Raw genomic sequence first — 24,231 nt, forward strand, 5'->3', positions numbered from 1 at the left:
CATTTTCATAATATTGTTGTCACTGCATCCCAGACTTTCCACTGTTTGGTCACAAACATAAGCTATTTCCATCGTTTCCTTTTCCCTTGTCAAACATGGTGTCTTGAGAACAAGGCTGAATAACCTTTCTAATGATCTATTAATTATCTGTCATGATCTCACCATTTGGTTTACGTAACTCATAGTTAGTTTCACTTCGGGTATGAACTGAGTGATCTAACTTTAGTTGGTGGGTGGTTCTTGAAGGCATACAATGTCTACCTGCAGCTCCTGCACTGCTTTATGTTACCTGATCATTAGAAGAATGCTTCAAATGACATTCCACTGATGGCGCCTAATCACTGAGATACCTGGCATAAATTAAAAATTTAGGTGCAAACTGAGTAGTTTGTTATGTTCTCCTGTTAGCTCTCATTACATCTGTGTGTAATTTGCTCAGGCAATGAATCGTTTTGTGGTGAAAACATGCTTGCATGATTAGGTCACAGAATTTTTTGTATTGAAAGGCTGATAAGTGCTGTTTTGAATAATTCTGTCAATTTATTATGTTGTGGGATATGCAATGTGTTTCCCACCATGCACAACTCTAAAACACTATAATTATACTGTGACTGTGATAACACACAAATATGCTGCACACATTACTCAGCTCCTTGAGAGATATTTAACATTTACAGTGTAGCCAGTCACTGCTTCATCAGCTTTATTCTTTCTCGTTATTTATCATCTGCTGCTCTTTTGACATTCTTTGGTACAACTGGGATTAAAAATTCAAATATTTTCAATTAATTAAAAAAAGTGTAACAGAAAAGTAAAAGATGTCAGAATTGAAAGCTATGCCACTGAAGAAAAAGTACTGACTTAATTGGACAAGCTTTGCACTACAAAAATATTTTCTGCTTGTAAAATACTAAAAATATCTGTGATATGCTTACCTTAGTGTGGATAATGTTTCATCATAATTAATATCAGCTGGACTGATTGCTGCAACCATGGCAGTTTTGGAATTCCCACCAAGGTTTTCTCTAAGTAGCCATGTTAGCACTGAATCTCTGTAGGGGATGAAATCTGCTTTCTTCTTTTTCTTAGTTGCCTAATTTAAAATACAACGTAAACAGGTTAATATTGGCACAAAGTATTAATTTACATATTTGTACAATCATCTAAATAAAAGGGTATGGTAAAAATGTGGTGAGTTCATTTCAAATAATCTGTCTTCTGCCATAATTAGACTGCAGTAACTAAATGAACCACATTTTTGCCTTGTTTCACAATACTTTACTATTTTTGTATGACCTAAGTCTTGTATTATAAGCCCATTTTCTAGTACACATCTGATTCCAAAGATGACAATCAAGCAAAGACAATCTTAATCTACCATTTTCTGACAATCTTAATCTATCATTTTTTGATTTAAACTATAAAAGTTATCTCTATTGACTTCTTTGCTAATGTTACTTTTGTATGGTACAACATTCATTAGGACAGCATTTACTGTAACTACGAGTAAACACACACTGGAGTAAAGCTACGTGCACAGGAACGGGTATTTGTGTCATTATATATTTATGAAAGATGGTATCAGGGTTCTTCTCCTATGTAGAGGTTATGGTGTTGTTTAAAAGGGATGAGTAATTGAATTGAGATTATTCATTCAGTACTAGATGGGGTGGATACCCACTTCTTTGTTATAATTACTACTATTTCTAACTGAGTGAGCTTTCCACCTTTCCCTCTATGTGTAGGACTTTTACATCTACTACATATTTGTGGTTATCACTTAACCACTGTTCAGCAAAGGATGAATCTGCATTCTTTCATCTCCAGCCTCTATGGTGTCTCTCAGTCTAGTACAGATTGACCTCTTTGTCAGTCCAGTATAGCAAGACTGACACTCTCAGTAGATGGTCTTAAAAACTCCACTTTTCACAACGGCCAGTTGTTTATCCTTTGTATTGAAGAAACATCTACCTAATCACTGTGGAACATGGAAATCACAGAAAAACTCTTCACCTTTTAAAATATTGCTTTTGGCTTCCTTCATTAGTTTTTTTTTTAATTGAGAATGCTATCAATAAGATTGGATATAAATTTATTATTAGTAACTATTGTTTCTATTGTATCAAGTTCATGGTCACAGGCTCCTTGGTACACAGCGATAGAAAGGAGATGACAGATCATGTGGTGGAATGCTGCATGTGTGTAGGCTACTGGGTGCTGAGAGGAAGCTGAGATGAATGTTTTAGTAATGGAGGTATCAAGTAAACCTTAAATTTATCTAAAAACAAAGATGATGTGACTTACCAAACGAAAGTGCTGGCAGGTCGATAGACACACAAACAAACACAAACATACACACAAAATTCAAGCTTTCGCAACCAATGGTTGCTTCCTCAGGAAAGAGGGAAGGAGAGGGAAAGACAAAAGGATGTGGGTTTTAAGGGAGAGGGTAAGGAGTCATTCCAATCCCGGGAATTTTCTCAGGCTTGTCTGACATTTGGCATTACCCCCAAAGGCCTCACACTTAAAGTTCCCATCTCTGGCTGTAACCCTTCTTTCCATCAGTCCCTATACCAGTTCCAAACTGAACAATCCATTGCCTTCACCCACCTAATCCTTCACCGACACATCAACTCAGCTAATGAACACACCCGTCAACTCCTATCCTTAATAAAAGTCCTTAATCTTTCCTCTCCCACATCCACACTGGCTGTTCAGAGCATCCTCCTACAGGCCAACCGCAAATTAGAACAGCATGCCACCCTCCACCTCAAAAAACTATCCAATCTCCTGGTTTCCCACCTCCAGAAAGGCAACTCACTCACCCTTCACAACCTTTCCAGCAAACCTCAACCTCCTCTCATTGCACACAGACCCAGTCTCTCCCATCTACTCAATCTCCCACTTCCAGCTCCACTCCCCCAAAACCTCAAAATTCCAATCAACACAATCTGGAACCACAACACCCTAATTCAGTAGTTAACCTTTCCTCCAAACCTCTCTCCCAATCCGAAACCTCTGTCCTATCCAAAGGCCTCACCTTCAGCCCCACTCCCAGATTCAACCAAACAGCCCTTGTCAAAGATTTACTGTCCTACACCCGTACTCTCTGCTGGAAATATCACTTTGCCACGAAGAAAAATGATCCTAATCCTACTCCTAATGATCCAACTCCCCAAGACACTATCCAAATTGAACCCTGCCTAGAACAGTTCCGTCCTCCGTCACAGCGAGACCCACCTCCTCTTCCTCATAATCACCCTCTCCAAACCTTCCAGGAATTTCTGACTTCCAGCCTTGCCTCTCAATCCTTCTTAAAAAACCTTAATCCTACTCCCAATATCACCACTGCTGAAGCCCAGGCTATTCGTGATCTGAAGGCTGACCAATCCATCATCATTCTTCCGGCGGACAAGGGTTCCACGACTGTGGTACTTGATCGTCAGGAGTATGTGGCTGAGGGACTGCGTCAGCTTTCAGATAACACTACATACAAAGTTTGCCAAGGTAATCCCATTCCTGATGTCCAGGCGGAGCTTCATGGAATCCTCAGAACCTTAAGCTCCCTACAAAACCTTTCACCTGACTCCATCAACCTCCTGACCCCACCAACACCCCGCACCCCTACCTTCTACCTTCTTCCCAAAATTCACAAACCCAATCATCCCGGCCGTCCCATTGTAGCTGGTTACCAAGCCCCCACAGAACGCATCTCTGCCTACGTAGATCAACACCTTCAACCCATTACATGCAGTCTCCCATCCTTCATCAAAGACACCAACCACTTTCTCGAACGCCTGGAATCCCTACCCAGTCTCTTAACCCCGGAAACCATCCTTGTAACCATTGATGCCACTTCCTTATACACAAATATTCCGCATGTCCAGGGCCTCGCTGCGATGGAGCACTTCCTTTCACGCCGATCACCTGCCGCCCTACCTAAAACCTCTTTCCTCATTACCTTAGCCAGCTTCATCCTGACCCACAACTTCTTCACTTTTGAAGGCCAGACATACCAACAATTAAAGGGAACAGCCATGGGTACCAGGATGGCCCCCCCGTACGACAACCTATTCATGGGTCGCTTAGAGGAAGCCTTCTTGATTACCCAGGACTGCCAACCCAAAGTTAGGTACAGATTTATTGATGACATCTTCATGATCTGGACTCACAGTGAAGAAGAACTCCAGAATTTCCTCTCCAACCTCAACTCCTTTGGTTCCATCAGATTCACCTGGTCCTACTCGAAATCCCATGCCACTTTCCTTGACATTGACCTCCACCTGTCCAATGGTCAGCTTCACATGTCCTTCCACATCAAACCCACCAACAAGCAACAGTACCTCCATTATGACAGCTGCCACCCATTCCACATCAAACAGTCCCTTCCCTACAGCCTAGGTCTTCGTGGCAAACGAATCTGCTCCAGTCCGGAATCCCTGAACCATTACACCAACAACCTGAAAACAGCTTTCGCATTCCACAACTACCCTCCCGACCTGGTACAGAAGCAAATAACCAGAGCCACTTCCTCATCTCCTCAAACCCAGAACCTCCCACAGAAGAACCCCAAAAGTGCCCCACTTGTGACAGGATACTTTGTGGAACTGGATCAGACTCTGAATGTGGCTCTCCAGCAGGGATACGACTTCCTCAAATCCTGCCCTGAAATGAGATCCATCCTTCATGAAATCCTCCCCACTCCACCAAGAGTGTCTTTCCGCCATCCACCTAACCTCTGTAACCTCTTAGTTCATCCCTATGAAATCCCCAAACCACCTTCCCTACCCTCTGGCTCCTACCCTTGTAACTGCCCCCGGTGTAAAACCTGTCCCATGCACCCTCCCACCACCACCTACTCCAGTCCTGTAACCCGGAAGGTGTGCACGATCAAAGGCAGAGCCACGTGTGAAAGCACCCACGTGATTTGCCAACTGACCTGCCTACACTGTGAAGCTTTCTATGTGGAAATGACCAGCAACAAACTGTCCATTCGCATGAATGGACACAGGAAGACAGTGTTTGTTGGTAATGAGGATCACCCTGTGGCTAAACATGCCTTGGTGCATGGCCAGCACATCTTGGCACAGTGTTACACCGTCCAGGTTATTTGGATACTTCCCACTAACACCAACCTGTCAGAACTCCGGAGATGGGAACTTGCCCTTCAGTATATCCTCTCTTCTCGTTACCCGCCAGGTCTCAATCTTTGCTAATTTCAATTTGCCGCCGCTTATACCTCACCTGTCTTTCAACAACATCTTTGCGCCTCTGTACTTCCGCCTCGACTGACATCTCTGCCCAAACTCTTTGCCTTTACAAATGTCTGCTTGTGTCTGTGTATGTGCGGATGGATATGTGTGTGTGTGTGCGCGAGTGTATACCTGTCCTTTTTTCCCCCTAAGGCAAGTCTTTCCACTCCCGGGATTGGAATGACTCCTTACCCTCTCCCTTAAAACCCACATCCTTTCGTCTTTCCCTCTCCTTCCCTCTTTCCTGAGGAAGCAATCGTTGGTTGCGAAAGCTTGAGTTTTGTGTGTATGTTTGTGTTTGTTTGTGTGTCTATCGACCTGCCAGCACTTTTGTTCGGTAAGTCACATCATCTTTGTTTTTAGATATATTTTTCCCACGTGGAATGTTTCCCTCCATTATATTCAAACCTTAAATTTATTTAGATTTAGAAACTATTTAGATAGGTGACAGAGAACTTTATAAGAATACATTTACAGGAGATCTTAAGTAATTTGGTTAATATATTGTCCCCGTCAAAGGAGTTTTTCTTTTTCATGTCTCTTACCACACTCTGTATTTCATCTGCTATACAGTGCATCTGACTAATTCTGTTGTTCACTGATTTTTGTAGAAGGTTCATGGCTCTAACTTAAAGACCCTTTACAACCAATTTGATCAACTAATGTCAAAAATGGCTGTTGAAGATATTGGCTTCTATTTCATCTTCATCCACTATGCTGCCATTATGACCAACTTTGGTACAGTCTACAGCCTCTGAACTTTTGTCTGTCTCCCTTTTCAGAACCTCCCAATTGTTTTTATTTAATTATTATACTGTCAGTTTCTGCTTTAGTGAACACACTCTTGATTTTTTAAATCATATTCTTTAGTATGCTTCACTATAAATTGTAGCGCTCCCTATCGTGAGGTTTATTACTATTCTGAATGAAGTAGAAAGTGTTCTCTTTGTTGAACAGGATGCATTGATTCCATTCATGAGCCAGTCTCCCACAATCACTCAGGGTGGTACTTTTTGACTTTCTTATGAAATACAGCACCAAACAGTGAAACATATTCGTTCAAGAACATGTAACATTTATCACTGCCATTTTAATCTGATACACTGTGCCCCATTTCAAATGTTGCAAATGCCCACTGAACGTTTGCAGATTTTTACTGTTGATTAATCTAAAGGATCTATTGATATAACAACTCTTGTTAGCAGGGCTTACTACATGCATTTTCAACAGCTGTCCATCATGGCCAGAAGCGCCACTTACAATCTGTCTTACACACATGTTGCTGATTCTGTTATTATCTACAGAAATATTATCAATCAAGCTTGTGCAGTTCTTTGTCACTCTTGTGGGGGACAAAGCTCTTCTGACAAGTTTCAAACATTTCTAATGTAACATGAAATTTTCCTAATGTGTCAAATATTTAAACCTAAGCACCACTTCACTTCTGAATCTAAAGAATGACTTGTGTAATACTTCATGATTACACTAAAAATATTTCTGAGACATTTTTTGGCATTTTAACTATATCTGAAAAGATTCTTTATTTCATGAAAGAAATCTATTGCAGATATCCTTTGGTGTATCAGAGCAACAATAATTTTGGGACTTCTCCATTATAAGTGTCTCTTGTTGAAATATTTTTTAACTCAATTATACACCAGATTTTTTTAATTCTGAAAATAAAATGCAGATATATCACTTAGAGCATATTTCTTCTTACAAGAAAAAAAGACAGAAACAAGCAAGATTACTCACCGCCTTGTCAGACAGTTACAGAATAAGCATGAAAAGGGAAAAAATGGAATTATATTTCAATACTTTTTTACACAGAAATACTGCAAAAAATTATGTATAAGAATCATTTCCATACTCACCACTTCAGCCAGAGCTGAAATGACTTTTCCTAATGTGGTGAGACTTTTGTTGATGTTGGCTCCCTCCTTGAGTCTTGTACCTTTGGCACCAGTAGAGTCTGCTCTTTCAGAACCAGCAAGGTCAACCAACGAGATTTTACTTACTTTCTCAGTAGTTAACTCTGTACCCTTATCAACATGTTGCTGAGTAAAAAATATTGTGAACACTGCATGAGATCTGCTAGATGTCTCATTCATGTTTGTTGCTGCCACTGTCCTGCAAATGAAATACATGTTTTTGAGCAAAACATACAGGTAATTAATGGCATCTTCAATTCAATGGGCAACAAACAAATTATATATAAACTGAACGATATATAATACTATGCCACAGTTTGAGACTTAATGTATATTTTTACAACAAAAGCGGCAGCTTTAAGAATAGGTTTAAACATGTCACTGCGTACAGGATGGCTAGCCAGGCTGAACACATGTCAGAATTTTTATGCAAAATTTTATTTAGAAGGTATCAGCCACATCTTTCAAATTCTTATCTAGCTTCACTCCTTACACCTGTACATTGCCTATGAGCCTGTGGGAAATATGGAATTGGCATAACACCACCTTTCCAGTAAGGGTATACTTTTCACCACTCTGCTGAATCACCTACATGCACCACCCAGGTGACCAATAGGGATGTGGGAAATTAGTCACATGTGTGGTTGCTGGAAAGATGGTAGAACATAATCTAGACACTCCCTTGTACTTCAGCCTTCAGATAGAGCAGACGGCTCACTGTCACCTACCTCTGTTTCTGTTCTCCGAGACCTGCCACAAGTCATTCAATACAAACAACGTCCTCTCACAATGCCTACTCCATTTCTTGTATTCAATCACCTAGACTGGCAGTGGTCCTTTACTCCTGCCCCAGGTGAGCCCTTCTGTACTCTGTAATTTCAGAATATAGTCCAGGTTTACTTCAGTTTACTCTTTTGTCTTGAAAACTTCTGTTCCAATGCCTTCCTCTACCATCCAACCAAACTCTACTTTTTAGGCTCGTACAAACTGGTGTCAAGAAGTCAGGGTTTCCCACTGTTCCGTCTGAAAGCAGGCTGCAAAACTTCGGTTCACATTCAATGCTGTGTGGCCAGTGGAAGAAGATGTCACTGCTGTTATTTTTCCACATGCTAGATGCAGCAGTGCATCAGCAGTTCTGCCTGGAGTGCACTGCACCAGCACATTCCACTACCATAGCAGGCACAGTCCGTATCTGAGTCCACAGGATGCTGCCTGTCGGCCAGTGCAGCCCTACTCACACCGCTAGTTCACAGAGCTGTGCAGTAAGACAGCACACTGCTTACATGTGCTGTGTATCAGTTGGCACCTCTCACTGGTGTTGCCAGCCAGCTCTGGCCAGAGGTTTCCAGTTGCCGCACATCATTGTGAACCTGTATGCATGCATGATGCTTGCAAATCGTGATGAGTCCACGCTGTTCCTGCAGCCTTGCCAGGGGTCATCTGTGACAGGTCAAATGCATGGGCATGCTGTCTATGGTTGTTACGACACACCATGCCCCACAGATGTTTCCCCATTAGCTACCTGCAGCCTACCGGCATAACTCTGTCTACGCACATTGTGCCACACTTTGGTAAGTACACTTGCAATTATAGTTTTTAATGGACAGTGTTCAAGAGAATTTTATTTCTTCATCTTCAACTGTAATTTACAGAGAAGACTACGGGTAGAATAAAATGCAAATGTGGTAAGGTTAGGAAACTAGCTATTACCCTTTTTGAGTAGGAATATTTGGGTGTGTACGCTTCAAGGAGAGACTTCTGTTGCACATAACTTTATTTTGTAAGATTTGTGGTCAGAATAGAGAAGTTACCTTGCACTTCCGAGACTCTATTGCACTAGCAACATTGCTTCTTTGACAGTTGGGTATGGATACAAGGAATAAGTAAGAAGACACTGTCTGTGGACAGAAATATCAATAGATGTGTGTTTGTTAGGTATGACTTTTAAGATGATTACTGGGTAGAAATTTTTCTTATACAGGACCTTGCAACTTGCAAGTTGTTGAGTAAAGTCACAGAGACCCTGATCTGGCTGTGGAATTTTCTTCCATTTTGTTTTCATGTCAGGATCCACAGTCTCTCTCCATCTATCGTGTCAACATCTGCCCACCATTTCATGCCACTGATGGGAATGGGTTTCCACCTACACATATGTGAGAGCATTGAGGGCCTTGCAATACATTCTACTCAGAGGCCGGGTCTCACCCAAGACCAACAATATCTGTGCACCATGGGATTAGCCAAAAGACGTAAACTTTGGTGGGAGCGAGTTTTTGTTTCAGGGCCAGATACAGACCTGACACCAGCATTTAGGTCTTCCAGAAAAGCTGCAAACCATTACATTCTGACAATTCTGGAAGAGTCGAACAGATTACTAGTGAGAATAGGCGACTATAAACATGCAGGGGCATCATACTGTCCCAGAAATATGATTAGCACCTTTTGTCGCCAATGCTGTTAGAATAGTGTGTGACATCCCAGGTTGCACGACTGATTCATCCCCCCTCCCCCTTTGTCTTTTTCTCCTTTCTCCTTCAGCTTCATTAATTTTCTTTTCTTCTTCGGCAAATATTTTGTTCCATAATGTGTCTCTACAAAAAAATATGGAGTGGCAATGGAAGTGATTGTAATGTGTCATGGCACACAAAACTAATGAAGCATTATGATTAATATGATGATATATTTACTGAATACTGTTGCTCGTATTCCACTGGCATCTTCTGTAGAGAAGTGAGGTAAGTGGAAGTTGAGACTGATGTTGAGAGATAATGTAAAGATATTATAGAGTTGAAGATGAATTAATGTGGAGAGTTGCACAAGTATTGGAATTCCCCTTTTAGAACATGAGTTACCTCTACGGTATGTGGTGAAGTGTGAATCATTGTGCAGCTCCTGTCACGGCCTGGCACACTGCTCTTGCATCTGAGATGAGATAAACAAGCCACACAAAGATGCACAGCTACCCCTCCTTTTCCACCACTAAACATACAGCAGGTGTTGATGTGGGTAATATCATGAACTCCACTTCTACCTCCTATACGTGGTTTGCTACAATCAAGTTTAAATCACCATGGGACAGCTGCACCAGCTGAGCTTCCCACTGTCTCATGTCTCAAGCCTTTTGCCTTGCACCTCAATGCAGTCGAAGCTGTAGTAAACATTTGTCACAGTTCTAGAAAGATCATAACTGCCATTGTAGCACTACCATGTAACATGAATTCTGATATATTACACAACTGTTAGGATTATGCCTACTAATTTAAACTTTGTATTTAGTAGTAAATACACATTCGTTTTGTCACTGTATTATTTGAAACTTAAAAGTATCGCAGCCATTTGTACTATAAGGACAGTGGTGTTTTAGAAATCTTTCATGCATATTTGACAACACATTATGTTACCTCCTGATATAGTAATGAGGACACAAGCAATTTAAAAGTTTAACGAAGCTAAACATTTTTGTACAGACAGTATCTTGTAATAGTCCAGATCACAATCATATAACATTAAGTGATTACTAGTTTCGGATGAATATTCATCCATCTTCACATCAATTATCAACTGAAGTGCAGTATCTGGCCATAAATTTTAATTTATCTTTGTGCTCCATAGAATTTTAATTTTAGTATTAATATAATCCCAAGCATTATCTCATATTCATTCTTGAGTTTCTTCCTTGCTCAGTGCTCTGTTTTTGAGTTTTGGTATCTGCCTTTCTCTTTCCTGCAGCAAGTCCAGACTGATGTTTAACATTTTTCAGTGGTATAGTTTCTTCACACTGCTGAGGTTGGGGGGGGGGGGGGGGGCAGAGTTATGTGTTCTGTCAATCTGTGCTGTAATTTTACATCAGTGGGCGACTGCAGTCTGATACTGTCCAGCCAATTTTATACCCACCCCTCTTAATTCTTACCATCTTGCTGTACTGTTGCTACTATTCTGTTTTCCTTCTTTTGTTGAAGAAGGATAGTTAATGCTGAATTCCTTCTGGCAGTACTGGTATTTTCTATCTTGTCTTTCACAGACAATTACTGAGGTATTTTGTTTCCCTTCTCATTGAGTTCAACCATTACAATTTCTAAGGCTCTGCTGTTAGGAATGGTTCATCTTTGATTTTGTATTATGACTCCACCGCCTAAGTAAGGGAGGGATAAGAATTCGGCATGCATACAGAGCTCTTGCACACATGCAGATATCTCTCATCTAACTGCGCACTTCCTCAACTATCACATCATGTTGTCTAAGCAGTAAGGTGGAGAAACTGTGCCACACAATATTAGATTGCAGTTCAGTCAAGCAAACAACAATGAACTGTTGCATGTTGTTTAGTTTCACATTTCACACTTCTCAACAACACAAATTACCAGAACGACAAATTTTCACTATTATTTAATTATTTTTGGGTTGATGAAGACATAATAAAGTTTATATCTTGCACAAACTATCAGCACACAGACAAACAAATCAGTTTTGCAGATTTTTGTCACTAAGGCTACCACATAATCATGACTTATTTAATTTTTTAATCCATTTCACATATGTACATTGATTAAAACATTGATACCATGGTTGTAGCCTCATTATGGAGAAAAACTTCACGAGGAAAAAGTCATAGAAAGCCATGACAGTTTAAATGTAAAAGACATTGTCTACTAAACAGCAATTACACTGCAGAGTGATCAGTTCCATCTGCAAATGCACAGAGAAGTATCAACAGAAATGACAAACAGTCATAAAAAGAGCTCAAAAACAGTTGAGAAATTCTTTGTCAGAAGCTGTCCCTTCCACAACGTGATTTTCTTTTTAAATATCTTAACACAGACTTATGTGCTGAAGTCCAATAAAATGCATTCCATTCTGTATCTCCTAATTTTGATCCATGCTTCTGTTTTTTTCCCCTCTGAAATTCAACAATGTCAGATCTTAAATCAAAATATAGTTCCAGATATGCCCCTCGTCTTAACCAACATACTTCACAGTAATACATAATGTCTATATGCACTTCATTTGATTCCACCAAAACTTTTGAAACTGATGGTGTATTAATGTGTGTGACTTCAGAAAACTTGCTATTTGTATCACCAATTTCATCATGTGCTTCATGAGCACTAACTGACACACTAAAAAATGAATACTGTACAAATGAACATTAACTGTTGCAATGGTTTGCTGTTTCATTGTCAATTAAATCTTTCAATTCTTTGTGCACAGTGTTATAATGCCAGCTTATAGCAAATCAGCAGCATCCGTCACTTACACGACTGCAAAATAGTTATTGGGAATTCTCAATGCTTGTGATGATAGATCACTAGACTGCCTCTTTTTATGTAAAAAGTCACTGGCTTTTTGAACATCTTTTATACTATGAGCAAACAGCCAAGTAAAAATAGTGTTGCCACTATTTTTCTGCCAAATTAAACACAGTCAACCCAACCAAAAAGCACCACACCAAATGCCGGAAGAAACAGTGTGGCATCACACTGTTAAATGAAATGTCAGGCTGTAGAGAGTAGTTCTGAGAAGGATCAAACAAAGCTGAGATGTACAGAGTAGTGTCAACACAGGCTGAGCCTCATACTGCATGTGTGCAGTTTTGCACACTGTACCCACCCTGGTTGTTAATTTACCAGGGATTTTAGTATTAGAACCTTGCTTGTACAAATGTATGGTATAGGTCTTGTGAATAAGCAATGAAGCATGATGATGTGAATATAAGAAACCAATGAAAAGACTTATGTTGTAGGAAGATTAGTGCATTGTGAATGATTGAGCAAACAGGAATTTCATACATGGAAATAATGTGTAGATATTGTTTAAAGAAGTGTTTCTGTACTTAGACTTGATTTTTACTAATTATTCTGAGATCATCTGCAATCTTCGTTATTTTAGTGTAAATCGCCACTAATTTAATATCTAACTGCTACATTGTTACTATTAACATATACTGGAAAGATTATTTCAGTTTCAAATTACCTCATTCAAAACAAATGTTATTGTTACAACCCCTGCTGACAAATCTGAAATATGAATTAACAATTGTTCTCCTCTTGCCCATAAGTCCCCTCTTTCCAAGACAATGGCTGGTGAACCATAAAATTTATGAGCCACCACCCCTGCAGAAGGGGGAATGGTTGTACAGGGTGAACAGCTAGCCTAAATTTATTTTAGAATTTTTATACAAAATTTTATTTACAAGTTATGGGCCCTATCTTACAAACACTTGTCCTGCTCCACTTCTTACATCTGTACAGTGTTTACAGTCTGTGAGAACCGTAGAAACAGCATTGCATCAGCTTTCTGTTAAGGGTAGACTTTTCAGCACTTTGCTGAATAAACCTTCTACACATGCCACCCAGGCGACCAATAGGGAATGTGGGTAAACAAGTTGTGTGTGGTTGCTGGAGTGTCTTGGAGGGCAGGGCATAGCCTAGATGCTCTCTTGTTCCTCAGCCTTCTCCTAGTCTGGGCACCAGCCACTTGAACTTGAACCATGTGCTCTCACATTACTTATTCCCCTTCTTCACCTAGATTGACAGTCGTCCTTTACACCTGCCCAAGGTGAGCCCTTCTGTAGTATGTAATTTCAGAACAAAGTCTAAGTTTACTACATTTCACTATTTTACTTTGAGAGCACTCATTTCGACGCACAGCCTCCCATCCTGACTGCACTCTACTTTTTATGCATATACAACTGGTAGGAAATGAAATTATGAAACATTTGGCAGAGGCAAGCATCAAAAAAACTAATAATGATTGTTCATTGAAATTATGCATGCAGTGCCTATAACTTATAACCTTGGTAAAAGAAACAATTTAATGTCAAGAAACAATATGCAATTATATTTAACTGACATAGTGTACTGTATTGACTGACTCACTGATTGATATCGTTATGATTCTATGTTGTTTAATTATTGTTAAATTAAGAAAGAGACAATCCAGTGCCTGCTGAATTGACAGAATGTGTACCAAATATCATGGACAAAAGGAAAAATAAAAAGCAAATACTTGTTTTTAGAGCCACATGTTCCACCTATAGGGCAAAAGAGAAAGAAAGGTCGAGGTTGTGGGGAAGGGAACAGAGAAGAGAAGAGAAGAGGAGAGGAGAGGAGAGGAGGAGAGAGGGGAATTGATAGCAGGTGTGAGATTATATCCTGATATGAAACCTCACACCATAATGGGTAGCAATTTTCATGTTAAGTTAATACACTTAATACATGCATAAGGGACAAAAGATTGCAAATATATACCTGAACCAGTCACACATTAATAGAAGACTGAACAGAAATAAATGCTTTATTGGAGAAGTAATACTCCTGTTGCGACAGTAAATGGAATTGTTCAGAGTATTACATGACAGGGGTGTTATCAGCCCTTGTACTGGCTGTCATCATCATGACAGTTCATTTCACTGTGGCCCAACAGCGGGTGACCGATGCAGGAGACACTCCATACATGACGTCTTACAGGTAATGGGCCTTTCATATATCTCTGCATAAATGCTGTACCACTTGTACTCTGATTCAGAGAAAACCACAATTATTAGGGTAAAATGGGTGGACAACAACATGTTGATGACAAGGCTTTATGTTCACTATTGTGGACTGCAACAACTGATAGACAATGCAGCAAATCACTAGCTGATTCTGCTGGACACAAGAGCAAGTAAGCAGCCATACTGTCTAGAACCACCTCTTTACTACGGGGTGTAGAACCTACAGCCCCAGAGACATACCTCTGCTCACTGGACACACAAGGCTCAAGGATTAGCTTGGATGGAGGACTGATGATTCGCAGTACACATTAGGTACAGGCCTAGGCTGACAACATGATGCAAGTAAGGCCTACATCAAAAACGAGAAGAGATGTACTCAGCTTGCCAACTAGGTAATATTCAGGCAGATGGTAGAAGTATTTTCATGTGGGGGACATTTATATGGAATCAAATATGATCACTAACACATATGATATCATCTCATCAGCAAACAATACGGTTATCTTTTGTACAATCTTGTGTATTCATTTGCTTGCCAACAGCAACCCCTGCCAACCTGAATAAGGTCCTTTGTTCTCAAACTGTGAGAATGACTTAAATACTCCACAGACACAGGGGTGTTTGTGTGGTGACCATGCGATGTGAACTACGTTCTTTTGAGTACACCCAAGAATCACTGAGTGATATGTGAGCTCTGAACCAGTCCTGACTAATTTCTATGAGTTGTGGGGCTTGGTAGGACAGACACAGATCAGGACGGATCCCAAACACTTTCAGTATGTCATGCATTAGATGGCATCACACCTTATTACTGTCTTTGAGATGAAAGGGACTACTGCACACAGCCAGACAGATGTCTTATTTAAATCCTGATGACAATATTATGAAAAGGAAAGACTGTTACTCACCATATAGTGGAGATGTCGAGTTGCAGACAGGTACAACAAAAAGGCTACTAAATACGTAAATTTTCGGGCAGAAGGCCTTCTTCTGAAATAGACAACATACACACAAACATTCAAACACAGACAGTAGTCGCGTGTGTTTGTGTGAACTGAGTTTGCGTGAATATGTGTGAGTATGATGCCTATTTTGGAAGAATGCCTTCTGGTCATAAGCTTACGTGCTTAATAGTCTTTTTGTTGCGCTTGTTTACGACTCATCTTCGCTATACGGTGAGCAGCAATCTGTCATTTTCATAATATTGGCATCATTCTATCGTGGATTTTCCATTTTCCATAGTTTAAATCCTGATGTGTGTAAGATGAGCGAGACCCATGTGAAGAATTTTTTTTGTCCTTAAATATTCGTAACGTTTCAAGAGCATGTCTGTCAGTCCATGGAACATATAAAATCATCCAGAAACAAACAACATTTTATCTGAAATGCAAAACATGCATTGCCATCCAGAGTAATGTAGACTCCATGCCAGAAATGACTGTGATGCTTGCCTCAGTGAATGGAATTGTTCAGGGTATTACATGACTGGGATGTCATTAGGCCTAGCCCTTTTACTGGCTGTCGTCACAACAGTGCATTTCACTGTCACCCAACTGTGGATGCCCGATGCATGAGACACTCCATATATGAGGTTGTAGAGGCAATGGGCCTTTCACATGCCACAGCATAAATGGTGTACCATGTGTACTCTGATTCCGAGAAAGCTGCCATCATTACGGTCAAAATACTGTGGAGATAATTCTGAAAAACTACTGTGTATTATAACATGCAGAATATCTATTTCTCATAATGAAACAGAAGATAAGAAAGACCCCACTGAGGCAAATAATATCCAGTTTGGCATAGATAAATGACAAAAAAATTCTTTCTGGTTAGAATTGAAAGAAGAGAAGGTGTGTATGGAAACAATCAAAATCTGATAAAGCATTGAGAGTCCTCTATGGATTTACACTGTTCCCATGTGAATAACAGAATGAAATGTTATTTCTCTGGCTGCTCCTTTCATAACTTGAAACGTATTATACAAACTAGCAGTGTTCATGTGAGATTTTCCATTTTGTTCTTTTTTCTCAGTATCCTACTCTGTACTGCCTCCAATAAACTGATGTGTGGCAGCACAGATTTTTTTCACTGAAAATACACTATCAATCAATGTTTCACACCTCTGACTTACATGTAGCTATTAACTATTGTTGCATCGAAGATGCTTCAGGAGCATTGGGGAAGAGTATATGATCTATTCAACGTAAAATGTTTATGGTAGGCATGAAATCAACGTTTATAAAGTTGCTCAAATATAACCCACATTTATCAAAAGATTGTCTGTGATATATTAATAGGATACAAAATTTCAAGAACAAGACCTAGTCTCTTAGCTTTGCAAATTACATTTATTGAGCTTTCCTTGCTCCTGCATGTAATTTACCCATTACAATCAACATTATGGTTTGGTTCTGGCATATTTCTGACCATGCTGAATGGGAGTTACATTCTATTGAAGTGTGTGAAATTGGTCCCCCATCAGTAAATTAACAGAAAGCTGCTGAAATTGGAAGTATTTCTAATACATTATTTGAAAAAAGGACTCTTTTTCTCAGTTTAAACAATAGCAGTCATGATTTAAGATGAAAAACCAACTATTTGCACAGTGCGATTTAAGGACGCAGTAGAAAATATACATCATGATGGTCTGATCAGAATATACGGCTATCTTGGCAAATTAAGGCTGTAGCATTTATACATTCATTTATTTACTCATGATCATGAGTCACATCACTGACGTAAAAGGTGTCACAGCGCACGACAATTCAGCTGTCACAAAAATTAATAATAAACTATCATTAACACGCTACAATCTGTTTATTTAGGCTAAACTGAACACAGCAAAATTAGTAGGAAAACCAGTTATCTGTTTGCTAAATGGCATGCGGTACTTGAGATGCGGTGGTAGGCGTGTTCCACAACAGCGAAAAACTCTACACATATATTCGTTTTTGGCGTGTTTCTCCGTTTGCACAAAAAATAAAAAATGAAGTTCTTAGTAGTGATGGATGATGTGTGGACCGAGAAACATTACTAGTTATCATATACTCGATAGAAATATTCAGTGCTTGAATATAGACACTTCTGGAGAAATGGTCGACACTTCTTTGTTTGTGCTTTAGGGATTTACTTTTTTTTTTTGTTATGTCTAATGGGGGCTTATTGAAGACAATTGTTCAAACGAAATTGATTATTGTTAGCAACGAATACCAGGCACAGATGTACTGTAAAGCATTTATCACTGAGACTATTTTTGAAAAAAAAACTGTGAAGCAGTGGCTGTGACTAACCAAAGACTCAAGTGAAAAACGTAAAAAAGGCAAGAGGAGAGGCGGTTACATATTCAGATGAGGAAATTAAAACTACTTTCTTCAGAGTACTGCTAGCACAATCTCTAGCAAGAACTGCTGAATCAATTGAACTGTCTTAAGTTCTGTATCAAAATAAGTATCGGTAATGAATAAAAGGCAAGAGACTCGTTACTGTCACTACCTGGCCTTGTTTCCTTCATCTATGAGGTCGTGGATGTCCTGGTAAGACGTGACTGCAAGCTTGGACAGATCCTCCACATAAGGTCCCAGCAGCGGGTGTTCCCTTACTCTCAGGTTACCTTTGTTCTTCGGATTTAGCAGATCTCGCACTCTCTCACAATATATCTCCATGTAGCTTACCTAAATGTTCCACAAAAGAGCGACTCAGTCCAGTGCAGAGCTTAGAGTAACACTGTTCACAATACCGTTAAATTAAACTTACGAACTATCTTAGTCACGCAAAGGTAAGTCCCGATCATTCGAGTTAAACAAGTTTTCGCTATAAGTAAGTAAAATAAATAAAAATGTTGGGTACAGTATTAATTTTTTTATTATTCTCGATATCGCATTTTGCTAAGCTGCTCTATCCTGGCTGAACCATGAAACTATGTTCTTGGAGGACATTCTGCTACCACGATTCGCATACCCATTACAGGTGTTGCCCTTTAATAAATCCCATTTCCGGCAAACGTCTCCCGATGAGCGCAGTTGAACACTTCCCGTTTGCAAAGACAGGCTTGCGCAGCACGTAACAGCGATTTCATTTTATCTCAGTTTTCACTCACACTCACTCAACTGGCGAACAAGTACATGTAACTTTGTCCACAAAAATGACAATGGACGCGGATATCGTAAGGAGATTCGTCCTGCGTAAGGTCGCTTTTCCCTCATATGACCATTTTTAATTGGCCTGCGTGTGATTCCATTCAACTACCTACATACGTAATATGGCTGAAGAACAAGATATTAAGATGATTCATAATAAGTAAATAAATGATTGCAGTAGTCCGTCAATTAGTAGAAAATATATAAGTTGTCGCCAGTAGAACAAGCACTGATATTGTTTGACCGCTAAGGTTGGCTGTTTCACTTTTGATTGTTTCGCCGTCCAACGAAGTCTTCCGATTATTATCGATTTAGAACTCCGCCTACGAGCTGAAGAAAAAAAGTATCTGTACTCTACTGCCATGCATTAGATAGCTTTCCTTCTCCCCTAACATTTACCCTTTCTGAACAATTAGTCTATTAATCGAAGCACGGTAATTTTGGTTATTATAACAGCGAATAATCGGGACTTAGCTTTAAATGTTCAAGGCAGTACGATATCAACTTCCATAATAATATTCTTGCATATTTTTAGAAACTAAAATATGCACAGTAGTCCGTAGGAAAATAATCTCGTGAACACTGCAAGAAAGAAAAGAACTTACTTCAACGGTGTATTTAGAATCTGAACTTGTCGTGTTGTGTATTCTTCGAAATAGGTCTTTACAGATCTGCGGAATTATTCCTTCTTGTCCTTCTTCTTCTTGCCTGCCCATCATGGTGTACGATTTTCCTGCTCCAGTTTGGCCATAAGCAAATATACAAACGTTGTATCCTGTGGAAATGATATACTATTAACAGTTGGCCGAAGCACTATTATGAATGCGTAAAAGAAACTTGACGAAATTCTTACCTTCGAATGCGTGCTGTAACATTTCTTCACCTATGTCCTTGTAAACCATCCTTTGCGTTGAGAAGTTAGGGTCTGCTGGCTGCAAGAATAAAAAACAGTTGACATTTCTGGAGCAAGTGTGGCTGTAAGACACGTTTATTTGGCGGTGGATGTAATACTTACGTTATGTGACCAGTATGAGTAATCGTAGTTAAAGCTTTTAGTTGCATCTTTAGAGCCAGGCGGTGCTTTAGGATTAACTATATCTGCAACAGAAGAATGAAAACGAGGTTTTTCAAATATTGTTAAAACATCTTTCCTTACAATGTTCATTTGAATATTCAATTGTCTGTTTAAATTGTTTGACAAGGGAGCCTTAAACAGAAGCGCAATATAACAACGTCATTAAAAATACTGTACTGATGTTTTAGTAAACGAAACAGTGTTGTCTATGACGAAGAGTTTGCCACTTCCGAGGCAGTTGAATTCTGATACGTAAAGCAAAAATGTTTCTTTCTGTACGGTAAAAAGAAGGAAGGAAGGTGAGCGTTTAACGTCGAGATCGCTCAAGACAAAACACAACAGACTTGGGGAAGAAATTGAGCGAGTCCTTTTCAATGGAACCATCAGGCAAAGTGCCTTCAACGATTCAGGAATGCGAGTTCAAAAATGTTCAAATGTGTGTGAAATCTTATGGGACTTAACTGCTAAGGTCATCAGTCCCTAAGCTTACACACACTACTTAACCTAAAATATCCTAAGGACAAACACACACACCCATGCCCGAGGGAGGACTCGACTCGAACCTCCGCCGGGACCAGCCACACAGTCCATGATTGCAGCGCCTTAGACCGCTCGGTTAATCCTGCGCGGCGAATGCGAGTCCAATGTCGTAATGCCCCACCCCGTTCTTATTTTTTTTTTTTTTTTTTTGTAAGGTAGACGAAAGGAGTTCTTTCCTTGAAATGTTACCAGTCTTCTAGTGCTTCTCTTCGCCCCATCGACAACATTTTACCAGCGTTCCTCTATGAATTCCTAAAGTTTGCCTAATATATATCAATATCGCATGATTCCTGTAACGCCAAAGAGACGGGCTCAAACCTATTATGTATTTCAATCTAGCGTCATACTGTTCCGTTTCAAACAACGACTCTTAGGGGATCAGCGCCGTATAAGTCATATCCAATATGTACGTTGAATCGATGGACTGGGAGACTCAAGTGATTAAGGCAGGTAGTAGAGACAAGGAATCATGTGAAATTGTTCTAAACGCCTTATCCGTAAACTACCTTGGGCAGCTAAGCAGAGAACCGACTTCGGGTCACCGACAGGCCCGAATGTTACTACTTACTGTCAGCGTAGAACAAGGGAGCAGTGATCATAATGGCGTTGCAGCATCGTTGCTGCATACGGTTGTCAGTAGTAATATAAAAGACAGGTCTTTGCTTAGCGAGAGCGACAAGAAACAGATTTCAGATTACCTGCGCGGTCATCACGACAATTTCATCTCCAGCACTGACAACGTTGAGCATTAATGGACAAAATGTACCGTACAACACGCTTTATACAGTTAAGCGCAGAGCAAAGTTGTGGGAAATGGGAAAGATCCGTTGTGGTTCGACAGCCGTTTTAGAAAACTATTACTACAGCAATGAGAGCTTCACTGGAAATTTAAACGTAGCCAAAGCATCAGTGACACACAAAATCCGAACGAGGTGAAAATTATCCTAAGGAGAGCAATGCGTGGAGCTTTCGACGAATTCGAAAGTAAAATTACATCTATTGACTTGAGAGAAAATCCTATGAAGTTTCGGTTTAAGTCAGTAACATATCGAAGCTATCTGTCCAGACATTCTTACTGTAAGGGTATCGAAACATACCGGGTGTTCAGAAAGTAACTATGCAGTGCCACGTTGTGGTGTGATAAGTAATGACTGATATGATTGTCAATTATTAATACAACATTTACCATTGTTTAACACATTTGAGCTATATTTGACCAGGTATTTGTATTTGTTCGCAGGTCCAGGTTGATTGAAGATCATTGTGATCCGCATCATCATGTTGACGATTGAACAAAGAGTGTTTTTTGTGGAGCATGTGTTCTGCAATGGAGACAAGTTTACCTCACAAGGGAACCTCCCCATCGCAGCCCCCTCAGATTTAGTTATAAGTTGGCATAGTGGATAGGCCTTGAAAAACTGAACACAGATCAATCGAGAAAACAGAAAGAAGTTGTGTGGAACTATGAAAAAAATAATCAAAATTTACAAACTGAGTAGTCCATGTGCAACATAAGCAACATCAAGGCATACGCGTACTCAGGTGCGTCGTGGTCCCGTGGTTAGCGTGAGCAGTTGCGGAATGAGAGGTCCCTCGAGTGAAAAAAATTTTGTTTCTTAATTTTCGCAAAGTTATGATCTATCCGTTCGTTCACTGACGTCTCTGTTAACTGTAATAAGTTTAGTGTCTGTGTTTTGCGGCAGCACCGCAAAACAGCGCGATTAGTATACGAACGGACGTGCCTCTCCAATGCGATCCGAAAACATTTGATCGCAAGATCATAGGTCAACCGATTCCTCCACAGGAAAACACGTCTGATATATTCTATACGACACTGGTGACGGCATGTGCGTCACATGACAAGAATATGTTGTCGACCCACCTAACTTGTACACTGTGCGAATGGGTAAAAAGATTCTTCTACCTTGCCCGGTTTAGGTTTTCTTATGGATGTGATAATCATAAATAAAATAAAATAAAATAAAATAAACTTTTCCCGCGATGGAAGACTTGAACCAAGGACCTCTAGTTCCGCAACCGCTCACGCTAACCACGGGACTACGGCTCACCTGAGCTCACTTTATCATTGATGTTGGCTATCTTGCGCATGGACTACTCAGTTTGTATATTTTGCTTATTTTTTTCATAGTTCCACACAACTTCTTCCTGTTTTCTCGATTGATCTGTGTTCAGTTTTTCAAGGCCTAACCACTGAGCCAACTTATAACTAAATCTGAGGGGGGTGCGATGGGGAGGTTTCCTTGTCAGTAGTAGAAACTGCATTTGCAGCAAAGTTCCCAGGAGTGAAGATGCCTAACCGCAATTCTGCACAGAACCTCATCACCAAGTTATGAAAGAGTGGAAGCGCTTATAATGCTCCAAAATCAGGGAGGCCATTCACAACCACGCCCGAAGAGAAGGTGGCGGAGGTGCAAGAGATGATGCTACAAAGCCCAAAGAAATCGGTTAGACGACTAGCTCAGCAGGTCCACGTGTCCGTGGGTTCCCCTCACGAGATTCTCCGGACGTCACTGTTCATGTATTCGTACAAAATGTCGGTCGTGCATGAACTGAGAGACACCGACAGGCCCGAATGTTAATGTGAACTTTTGCAACTGGTTTCTGTCCTTTCTGCAGGTCAATGGTGAGGGGATTCTTGACACAACGTTTTTCACGGATGAGGCACGGTTTCACCTTTCCAGTTACGTGAACAGCCAGAATAGTCGTGTGTGGACTACGGAGAATCCACATGAATTTAAGGTGTCCCCACTGCAGGATCAGAAGGTTGGTGTTTGGTGCGCCGTCACTCATAAGCGCATCATTGGGCCGATCTTCTTTCAGGAGACTATAAATGCAGAACAGTACTGCACATGCATTCTGGAGCCCTTCCTAGCTGAACTGAATGAGGACGAAATTGAGAATGCCTGGTTCCAACAGGATAGGGCGGCTGCACATAAGCCCACAAGGGGATGAACTTTTTAAAGGACATCTTTGGTGACCTCTGTAGGGATCTACCTGAGTTCCGAAAACAAAGATCGTATGATGCGCAGCGTGCTGTCCTTGTCGACGAGAGCTGGAAAACAGTAAACACCAACGTCCAGGTAGACGCCGTGTTCGCCGGCCGCTGTGGCCGAGCGGTTCTAGGCGCTTCAGTCCGGAACCGCGCTGCTGCTACGGTCGCAGGTTCGAATCCTGCCTCGGGCATGGATTCATGTGGTGTGCTTAGGTTAGTTAGGTTTAAGTAATTCTAAGTCTAGGGGACTGATGACTCAGATGTTAAGTCCCATAGTGCTCAGAGCCATTTGAACCATTTGAACGCCGTGTTCTTTGGCTTCCGGAAGGCGTTCGATACAATTCCGCACTGCCGCCTAATGAGCAAAACAGGAGCGAACAGAATATCAAACCAGCTGTGTGGCATGACTGAAGTGTTTCTAGCAAACGGAACACACCATGTCATTCTCAACGGAGGAAAGTATCCAGGTGTAAAAGTAACTTCGGCCGTACTTTCACAATGTATGAAAATGACCTTGTGGTTCTACATACATACATACTCCTTTCCTGTCCCAATCGCAAACAGAGCGAGGAAATAATAACTGTATACATGCCTTCGTATGAGCCCTAATTTCTCGTATCTTATCTTCGTAGTCCTTACGCGAAATGTGTGTTGCCGGCGGCAGAATCGTTCTGCTATCAGATAGCGGCTCTCTAAATTTTCTCAGTAGTGTTCCTCGAAAAGAACGCCGCCTTCTCTCCAGATATCCCTATTTGATTTCCCGGTAACAAATATAACAGCGCGCATCTG

The 24,231-nt window shown here is 40.4% G+C and overlaps 1 protein-coding gene across 1 annotated transcript in view; it reads right to left on the reverse strand.

Annotated features, from left to right (window-relative positions):
• Positions 1-24,231, reverse strand: part of LOC126162724 (kinesin-like protein unc-104) — a 373,406-nt gene that overhangs the window by 169,418 nt on the left and 179,757 nt on the right. The window contains 6 exon segments of the mRNA XM_049919386.1: positions 936-1,093; positions 7,127-7,382; positions 18,171-18,349; positions 19,420-19,589; positions 19,668-19,746; positions 19,830-19,912. Coding sequence (XP_049775343.1) covers positions 936-1,093; positions 7,127-7,382; positions 18,171-18,349; positions 19,420-19,589; positions 19,668-19,746; positions 19,830-19,912 — 925 coding nt within the window.

Source organism: Schistocerca cancellata, chromosome 2 (genome assembly GCF_023864275.1).
Source record: "Schistocerca cancellata isolate TAMUIC-IGC-003103 chromosome 2, iqSchCanc2.1, whole genome shotgun sequence".
In the NCBI taxonomy this organism is placed as follows: Eukaryota; Metazoa; Arthropoda; class Insecta; order Orthoptera; family Acrididae; genus Schistocerca; species Schistocerca cancellata.